At 49.2% G+C, this 10,339-nt stretch overlaps 1 protein-coding gene across 1 annotated transcript; it reads left to right on the forward strand.

Moving 5' to 3' along the window:
• The first annotated feature begins 7,201 nt into the window (after nucleotides 1–7,201).
• Nucleotides 7,202–10,131, forward strand: ANKRD63 (ankyrin repeat domain 63). The gene has a single exon (XM_066608521.1). The coding sequence runs from the start codon at nucleotides 7,290–7,292 to the stop codon at nucleotides 8,250–8,252; it is 963 nt and encodes a 320-aa protein (XP_066464618.1). The 5' UTR covers nucleotides 7,202–7,289; the 3' UTR covers nucleotides 8,253–10,131.
• Nucleotides 10,132–10,339: the final 208 nt, after the last annotated feature.

The following is a 10,339-nucleotide window of genomic DNA, read 5'->3' on the forward strand; positions in this document are numbered from 1 at the left end:
TTTTGACTTCACAGTTTTTGAATGAATCTAAGCCAAGCCGAAGGAAAAAAATTACAATTTTCATTTTTTTGGTAATTCTGTCATTTTAAAAGCAGTTTTTTTGTACAGCACATATATGAATGAAGACTTGCACCCCAAAATGGATACCCCTGTTTCTCCCGTGCTCAGAAACATACCGATTGTGGCCCTAATCATATGTCTGGATGCACAATGGGGCCCAAAATGAAAGGAGCAACCGGTGGCTTTCGGAACAGAAATTTTGCTTGAAGGAGATTTAGTCCCCATTGCCCACTTGTAGAGCCCTTGAGTGACCAAAACGATGGAGAACGCCCACAAGTGACCCCATTTTGAAAAGAAGACCCCTTAACGAATTTATCTAGGGGTAGGATGACTTTTTTGACTTCACAGTTTTTGAATGAATCTAAGCCAAGCCGAAGGAAAAAAAATACGATTTTCATTTTTTGGTAATTCTGTCATTTCAAAAGCAGTTTTTTTTGTACCACACATATATGAATGAAGACTTGCACCCCAAAATGGATACCCCTGTTTGTCCTGTGCACAGAAACATACCCATTGTGGCCCTAGTATTATGTCTATATGCACAATGGGGCCCAAAATGAAAGGAGCAACCGGTGGCTTTCGGAACAGAAATTTTGCTTGAAGGAGATTTAGGCCCTATTGCCCACTTGTAGACCCATTGAGTGACCAAAACGATGGAGAACCCCCACAAGTGACCCCATTTTGAAAAGTAGACCCCCTAACGAATTTATCTAGGGGTATAATGACTTTTTTGACTTCACAGTTTTTGAATGAATCTAAGCCAAGCAGAAGGAAAAAATTACGATTTTCATTTTTTTGGCAATTGTGTCAATTTAAAAACTGTTTTTTTTGGAAAGTGTACATAGGAATGAAGACTTTCGCCCCAAAATGGATACCCCCATTTGTCCCGTGTTCAGAAACATACCCATTGTGGCCCTAATCTACTTAAAGGAAACATAGCTAGGCCTATAATGGAAGGAGCACCCGTTGGATTTCAGGGTACAATGGAATAAATTCCAGTCCCCATTGCCCACATGTAGAGCCATTGAGCGTCCAAAACGATAGAGAATCCCCACAAATGACCCATTTTAAAAACTAGACCCCTTAACAAATTCATCTAGGGGTGTACTGCATATTTTGACCCCAAAGTATTTGAATGAATCTAAGCAAAGCAAAAGGAAAAAATTACGATTTTCATTTGTTTGTCAATTTTGTCAATTTAAAAACTGTTTTTTTTGTACAGTGTACATTGGAATGAAGACTTTCACCCCAAAATGGATACCCCTGTTTGTCCCCTGTTCAGAAACATACCCATTGTGGCCCTAATCTACTTACAGGACACATGTCTAGGCCCATAATGGAGGGAATGCCCGCTGGATTTCAGGGCAGAACTGAATAAATTCAAGGCCCCATTGCCCACTTATACGGAAAAAAAATTGACTTCCTAAAAATAATCCCCCCCGCCATCCCCATTTTTTGGCATTCCCTAAATATTAGATAAAGGTAATAATATAAATGCGTTTTATGTCCGAAGACAGGGGTAATTACGGAGGCTGGTTGGGCTGGGCACATGGGGCAAGAAAACCGGGTATCCCCCCCCCCTCCTCTCATGTATTTTGGGGGGTATTTCGTAACCTCAGCAGCGGCGATGGGGTGCAGAAAGTGGCGCTGTGAGGCTTTGTAATCTTGCTGCGGTGCAGCGGTCTCACAGAGAAGGCGCTCAACAAGCTGCTCCTGGAACTGCAGGAAGGCGAGCGTTCCCGGGGCTTCTTGTAAATTACGGATTACAGGTAGCGGTCTGAATAACGCCGGGCTCACGTAGCCGTAAGCGGAATCCGCTTGCGGAGGCCTGCAGCGGATCCCAGCTGTGAGCCCGGCTGTGACCCTGCGTACGGTTGCGTAATGTACTGCGCATAACTGCCTACTCACACAGGCGGTTTTTTGTTTGCATTTCCCGTGCCGTCGCTTAGAGATGACTCGGGTACCCGCAGCCCGTACACAATGTGTTTGCATATGGGCTGCGAGTATATCCGCGGTCATAGAGCACAAAGGGCTTTAGGTCGCAGATATTCGTGGTAAAATATAGCATGCTGTGTTCTGTTTCTGTGAGTGGATTACGTAATTCCGACCCGCTAATTGGGGGGAATTGTGTAATGCAATGCATGCGATTGATCCGTGGATTACCGCTGATCAAGCGCATGCAGAACCTGTAATTCCTCTCCGTTCATGTGTGACCGGCCTAATGTTAGTTCGCTACTTTATCATGTGACCGGGGACCGCTCAGCTAGGCCACCGGTCACTGCTCCAAGCACTCAGCAACCGTTGGTCGCTGGGAGCAAGGAGATTTAAAATTTCCTGGGCTTCCCGGCTCCTGCGAATGTGTCCGGCATTTTGCCGGCGGGCGCATGCGCAGCAGCCGGAAGGGTCCATGGAGGATAATCGCATCTGGATTCAAATGCGGAAGCCTCCGAGAAGATGTTTCATCTCCCCCCACCGATCGCATCGGTGAGGGGAAATGAAACTGCCACTTTTTAAAGAACTTTTACGTGATCGCCATTATGCATTGGATAACGGCGATCACGTGACCAGTAACCGCATACCGCGGCTCCCCGTGACATCTCCAGGCTCTTGGCTACCTTTTGTAGCCAGCAGCAGGGAGATTTTATATTTCTTGGGCAATCTTTCACTTTTGCGCATGCGTCCGCCATCATGCTGACGGGCGCATGCGCCGAAGCTGGGGTAACATCCGCGGATCAACATCCCACCAGGGAACAAATCCGGGACCTTGGGTACGTAATTTCATCCCCCCTTACGGATACGATCCATAAGGGGAGATGAAACTTTAACTTTTTAAACTTTTTTTTACTTTTAACTTTTTTTTTTTTTTTTTTTACTTTTTAACTTTATATGATCACCGTTATCTGATGGATAACGGTGATCATATGACTGGAAACCGCATACAGTGGTCCCCAGTCATATCTCCCTGCACTCGGCTAACTGTGACAGCCGGGTGCAGGGAGATTTTGAATTTGCCGGGCTCGCCGGCTTCTGCGCATGCGCGCCGCATCGGCACATCGCAGAAGCCAGCGGGGGGTCCAGACACCGGCCGGAGGACATCGGCGGGCCTGAGGTGAGTATTTTCACCTCCCCTCATGGATCCGATCCATGAGGGGAGGTGAAACTTTTCTTTTTTTACACTTTTTTTAAACTTTTTTGCGATCGCCGCTATCCATTGGATAACGGCGATCGCGGTACCGGGGACCGCTCACCGCAGTCCCCGCTGACATCTCCTGCCTCCCGGCTACCTACAGGAGCCGGGAGCCAGGAGATTTTAAGTCTCCCGCGCCGCCGGGCCTTCTGCGCATGCGGCTGACGTAATGCCGCCAGGCGCGCATGCGCAGAAGGACGGCTACGGCGCCCGGAGCATCGGGACAGCTGGGAGTCGTGCGACGGACATCGGTGAGTAATTTCAGCTGCTCCGATGGATCCGATCCATCAGAGCAGCTGAATCTTTAACTTTTATTGCACTATTATTTACTTTTTTGCGATCGGCGCTATCCATTGCATAGCGCCGATCGCAATGCCGGGGGGAGCTCCGAACAGCCCGGGATGACAGCTCCATGCTGTCAGCTACCTGCGGACACCAACAGCATGGAGCTGTCACGTCCACAGCCCGAGGGGCATTATTCTCTGCAGGAAGCATGTTTTTACGTCCTCAGAGAATAAGGCCCACTTCGGGAGGACGTAAAAACACTATGGGCTGGTCGTTAAGGGGTTAAACTTTTCATGAGAAGGAAACATCTTTTAATGAACATTTTGGACATCTAAACGAAAAAGACGCTGATGATGTAGTAGGAGTTTGAGCTGTGATTTGAAAGGAATCCTTTACGGCAAGTTACAGGCTGTTCGCCATAGTTGAAATCTCTGAAACCTGTTGTTCTTTTAGATCAGAAACAGGTGACTCAGAGGGCTCGCACTCTGACCCACTAATATCTCTGGAAGGAGATTGTGATCTCAGTTCAGGAATAACTGGATGATATGGTGGTGCAGGAGATCTAGACCAGTGTTTCTCAACTCCAGTCCTCAGGGACCCCTAGCATTGCCACAGGTGTTCTTACTATGGAATATCCTGAAAACATGACCTGTTATGGGTTCCTGAGGATTGGCGTTGAGAAACACTGATCCAGATGATCGCATTGGATGGGATGGTCTAGATCTCTTCCGTAGTTTACCAAAATCTTGCCCAATTACGTAGTCTCAATCGGACACATTTTGACCAGACTAAAGCATACAGTCCACTCATTCCCACAGCATTCGGTCAATATGTAATATTCAACAGAGAGGTACCCCGTAGTTTTGCAAAGCCACCCAGGAACCATGGACTTCCATTCCCCTCATAAGTCCAAACAGTCACACAAAGTGGCAGCATCAAAGGTGTTTGATAAAAGAATATTTCTTTATTGCTCCATGTCTAAAACAGGCAACGTTTCGACTACATCAGTCTTTCTCAAGTCTGAGGCGATGTGACGCGAGATTATTCTCAGGAAAAAGCATCGTGGATGCTCAAAAATCACAGGAACAAAGGCGTGATTTTCTCGCAGCAAAATCACGATCGCCAGTGTGAAGGAGCCCTAACAGAGTACTGGAAGAGAAAATAGCAGAGGAAAGCTAGCCGCCAGGCAGCGCTCACCCAGTCTGGAGCAGAGTTGTGGGATAACGATCCCAGGAATCCATGCTGTGAAAGTTGTAACTTCTTATGAGAAGCGTTCGGAAATACAGGTACCGGCCACATCTTGTGAAGAACGTAAAGTTTCAAGACTTGGAGGATGAAATTTGTACACCCAGAAAGGGAGTACTGCTGTACGTGCATTGGTGAATAATAGAAGCCCCACCTCCATCATTTCCCCGCTGCATACTAATGAATCCTCCTCCCCAACCCCTGACACGACCGTGCCCTGGGAGTGTCCAGCCTAGGTTTAAAGCCGGGAGCTAAATTTTTATTTTATTTAAAAATTTATAATATGAGAATCGTATAGTGATGTATTCTATGTAACATGAGGATACAGTATAGGGGTGTCATATATGTAGTATGAGGATAGTATAGTGATATGTTCCAAAAAATATGAAGATACAATATAGGGATGTATATGTAATATGAGGAGGATACAGTATAGGGGGTGTAATATATGGATAGCATAGTGATGTATTAGTCCATAGTACATAGTCTATGTATTATGTACAGTATCAGGATGTAAAATATGTAATACAAGGACGGTGCAGATTTTGAATGCTCTTTGGCTGTGGAGATGCTGTGTAATTTGCCACGATATTTTCCGCCACGGAGCATTTCCTCCATGTGAGCTTGAGGTATGCTGCCATGTGCTGATTGAGGGGCCTCAGTAGTAATAGTGACCCCCCACAGGCGCCTCAGTAGTAATATTGACCCTCACTGGGGCCCCAATAATTCTAGTGATCCCCACAGTGGCCCCAGTAGTAAGTGGCCCCCACAGTGGCCCCAGTAGTAATAGTGGCCCCCACAGTGGCCCCAGTGGTAATAGTGGCCCCCACAGTGGCCTCAGTAGTAATAGTGTCCCCTATACTAGCCCCAGTAGAAAGAGTGACCCCCCCCCCACAGTGGCCTCAGTAGTAATAGTGACCTCTAGAGTGGTCTCAGTAGTAACAGTGACCCCTAGGGTGGTCTCAGTAGTAACAGTGACCCCCACAGTGGCCTCAGTAGTAATAGCGCCTCCCTGAGATCCATATACCTACCTCTCCCTTGTCATTAAAGCACCTCTGCTTCTCTCCTCAGTGCTGCTGCCAGTGGAATTGTGGGCACCCGGATGTCTCTTCCCTTCTCCTCTTGCGAAACCAAGGAGGAGAGGTCAGGGGTGGAGGAACCTGGCTGCACACATTGACGGCAGTGTGTGCACCTGGGATCAGCACCGCTGAGTGATTACTAGCTGCAGAGCCACGGCACCCCAGTTGGTAATCACTATCGTGGTAAGCAGCTGTCTGCGCGAGTGCAAACAGAGGACTCTGCATGCCTGCTCTGCCAAGCGTACCATAGGTTCGCCACCACGGTAGCATAGGGATATAATATATGGAATATGAAGATAGGGTAGTATAGTGATGTGCTCTATGTAATATGAAGATACAGTATAGGGGTTCTGGTGCATCTTGTCTCCACCGAAACTGTGGGTGGAGACAAGGGTTTATCCTGGTGGAGTGCAAGGGAGCGCCCCTAGCTGGCTAAATTGCTGACACTGCCTTCCTGTAGGCAGCCGCCGTACAGCTGGCTGGGGAGGTGAAGACTGAAAGCGCGCCAGGCTACGTTGACACTGGCAGAACACACCAACTGACAGCCGTCTGGGGGCGGGTACAGAGACTACGTGTCCAGCTGATGCCCGCCCGCACATAAGCTGATATATCAGCGCTGGCAGAGAGATTCCCAGTGGGGGACAGACAGCGCCGGAGCACGGAGGGGTGAAGGCAGAGCCCCGGGGGAGACAGCTAACGGACTGTTAAGACTCTCTCCCCAGAGATGGGGGAGACTAAGAGCGCCACAGACAGTGCATCGCTGATGTGAGGCTGGCAGGGAGAGTGACAGGTGGGGGGGGGGCAGAAGGCGCTGGAGGCAGAAGGGCAGAGTGGTAGGGACACTGACAGCAGAGAGAGATCGGCGCAGATGGCAGGGCGCCGTGCGAAAATGACAGCGGTCGAGCTGCTAGGAATGTGAGGTAGCCAATTGGCAGCTATAGACGCTCCAGTAAACTCCACCAGGACTAACCCTTGCCTCCACCCATTGTCCCGCTTGAGGCAAGATGCACCAGTACCCAGCATAGGGATGTAATATAAGGATACAGTATAGGGATGTAATATATGATATAAGGATAGTATAGTGAGGTGTTCTATGTAATACGAGGATACAGTATAGGGATGTAGTAAATGTAATATGAGGGTAGAGTATAAGGATGTATATGTAATGTGAGGGCAGTGTAGGAATATATCATAGAGCACAGTGTAGTAATATGCAGGAATCCTCCTGTACAAGTGATGCTCCCCTCTCCTCCCCTTAGTTCTCACGCAGTTAAGAAGTCTCCGTCCCCGACCCTCCCCACAGCATCACCGGTCCCCGTTACCATGGCTACCAAGATGTATAAAGAGCTCCGGCTCAGGAGGCCCCAGAACTTACCCGCAGCGGGAGCCTGGAGGACACCGGGACGTTCCAGCTGTCACTCCCTCAACTCAGGATGCTCCGTCCAAGGGACCTCCGGCGCAGCTCGGGCACCCGCACCTTCCTGGACGCCATGCACGGTGGTAAGGTGCACCTAGCCCGCTTCGTGCTGGACGCCCTGGACCGCAGGATTGTGAACTCTCCGGCAGGGGAGCAGGGCCGTACCCCGCTTATGTTCGCCGTCTGCCTGCGGGAAGCCGAGCTGCGGAGCCGCTTTGTCCGGCTGCTCCTCGACAAGGGCGCGGATGTGAACGGGCAGGACGAGGCGGGGCGCACAGCTCTGAGCCTGGCTTGTGAGCTCGGACACCTGGATGCGGTGAAGCTGCTGGTCCAGCACAGCGCTAACCCGGAGATCCCGGACCGGGACGGCAATAGGGCGCTGATGTACGCGGCGTCCTGCGGCCACAGCGCCGAGCTGCTCTTCCTGCTCCGCTCCTACAAACGCTTCGGGCTCCGCCTGGACGCCACTAACCGGGCAGGGATCTCGGCTCTGGACGCCGCCCGGGTGTCCGGCCACTGGGAGTGTGAGAGAGCCCTGAGCGGGCGAAGCACCACGGACTCCAGAAACGGAGAAACGACCGCCCGCAGCCCCAAACCTTTATCCCGGCAGATGCTGGAGCGCTTCTCCCGACCCTTCTCACACCGCAGGGAGGCAGCTGACGACACGGCGCGGTCCCGGGGGCTCATCGTCCGCTCCGCCAGCTGTTCTCCCGCCCACACGGAAGATGAAGCCGCCCTGGAGAAAGAAGCCCTGCGCCTTCCAGAGCCCGCCATACAGCGAGCGCACAGCTGGGACGGACCCAGCACAGACGGCACAGCGCACGGCAACCGCCTGCTCCGCCGGCTAACGTCTCCGGACTTCTATCAGGGACTGTCGGGGGACAATCTGCCCTGTTATCCCGGAGACATGAGGAGGGACAGCAACTGCAGCCGGAGCCAGCTTATACCGACCAGCAGCAGGCAGGCGCTGGCCTTGTGACGCCGCGGAGGTTGGCCGCACTGACTGGGAGGTGAACTGAAAAAGAAGCGGGAAGAGTTAGCGTTCACGTGACTTGTGCCTGAGCGGGAATTTTAGGCGGGAAGGATTGTGGTCACGTGACCTGTGGCGAATGACCAAGTATATCATCACAATGGCTTCTGTCAGAGTTCAACCCAGAGAGCAAGAAACCGTGATGTAAGCCTGTGAGATAGGTTATATGCAGTATGACATACAGCTATCACCATTGTATACAGTCATGTCAAGTACTTTGATGTGCCCTGAACGTCTATGGCACACCGCAGGGCGGCTAGTAAAACGGTTTTAAGTTGCTTTATAGTCAGACTGCATTTACATGGGCAAGTGTAATATCGGTATGAGACACTCGGACCTATAACGTGCTTGTAAGGCCTCATGCAGACAGCCGGGTCGGATCCAGCTGCAGTGACCACCACGGCTCGTCTCCTCCGCTCTGCTATGTGTCAGCTGCCGATTCTTAAACAAAAATGCCCCAAAATAGAACCTGCTGCCATTTTTCTCTCACAGTGCTGCAAGAGAAAAATCGGACACGTAAGCGCATTCATAGAAAATAATAGGCTCCTTTTCTGCTCAATTTCTTTGCATCTGACAAGCATCAGAAATTGTGCAGGAAAATCGCCTGTGTAAATGCACCCTATAGATTGAAATCATGGAGGCGACATCAGGACCTAATGTAGCGATTTGTCACAAAGTCTGTCCGCTTGTGAACACCCATTTATAGATCGTGTTGAATAACTATGACAATACCTTGTATTAGCCTTCTTGTACAGATCCCGAATAACAGGCGTAGATAGGCTGGAGCTGAATTCACAGCGCTGCTGGTTATTGGAAACGGTCAACAAGCTTGTTGAGACGCATCCGTAACAGCTTAAGCTACGTCTGCACTGACAATGGAGGCTCGTTCTTCGTAGGTTCCATCACAAGTACCAGAAAATGGTGATACCAGTAGGAATCACTGGGTTCCAGCGGGCGCCATTGGTGTCCGTTGTGGGACGGATTCAGTTGTCTGTCATTTTCAGTTTTCTATTATTATGATGGAAGAAAAAAACATGATTGACATGGATGTGGACGTAGCTGAGCTTCTATAATGGTCAGTATTAAAGGGATATTCCAGGACTTTATCTACTGATAACCGATCCTCAGGATAAGTCATCAATAGTTGATTGATGGCGGCCCCCCACTTGGGATCCCTGCCAATCAGCTGCACAGACAGTGGGGCACATGTCGTCATAGGTAGTCAGGGAAGGAAGTGTAATAGCCGGCTTTGCGCTCATTGCAATCAATGGAAGTGCCGCCTCTTATTACACGATCAGCTCCTCCTTGTGGTTGGGGTCAGACATCCAGTCCTGATTGCAACGAGGAGCCTGCACTCTCATTGATTTCAATAGTATTGAATCGGCTATTACAGTTTTGATGATGACTACACCTGGATAGCTGTAGTCACAGCAAGCCGAACAATCAGCTGATCGCCAGTGATCCCATTTACTGATGATCTATCATGAGGCCTTTGTCATAAATAAAGTTCTGGAATACCCTTTTACTTTGAATCTAACTACAATATAAGTAAGCTGCTAAAGTTTTTTTGTAGATATTAACGTGGCAAGGAATGTTGGGAGATTTCAGCTGTGAAGCCTGGAAGTTTGTGAATGCAGCTCTTAACTATCATATAGATTAGCTCAGAATCAGTACGTTACCAATATGTTTACATAGCTACTTGTTACGAAGGCGACATCGATATGTAAGCTGTAAAATGTGGTACATTAGAAAATATTCTTTAAAGGGGTCTTCAGGGTTGTTAAAGTTATATCCCCCAAATGTAAACTTAATAAACTTTTGGAATATACTAGTTTTTTGCATTTCCTAACCATTCATATGACTCCCTTCAGAAGCAGGTCGCCTACAATTCCATGGCTTTCCCCTATACATGATGTCACTAGGGTGTTCATACCCATAGAGAGATGGCACCAGAATAAGATGCTGTGGTAAGTATATTCAAGTTTATTTTTTTTACACAAAAAGCCTCTTAATGGTGGCGCTACACAGACTTTTAC

Source organism: Eleutherodactylus coqui, chromosome 6, assembly GCF_035609145.1.
Source record: "Eleutherodactylus coqui strain aEleCoq1 chromosome 6, aEleCoq1.hap1, whole genome shotgun sequence".
Lineage (NCBI taxonomy): Eukaryota > Metazoa > Chordata > Amphibia > Anura > Eleutherodactylidae > Eleutherodactylus > Eleutherodactylus coqui.

Bases quoted from the DNA above. Each gene is read 5' to 3' on its own strand.
- ANKRD63 (XM_066608521.1), top strand. From the start codon at position 7,290: ATGCTCCGTCCAAGGGACCTCCGGCGCAGCTCGGGCACCCGCACCTTC.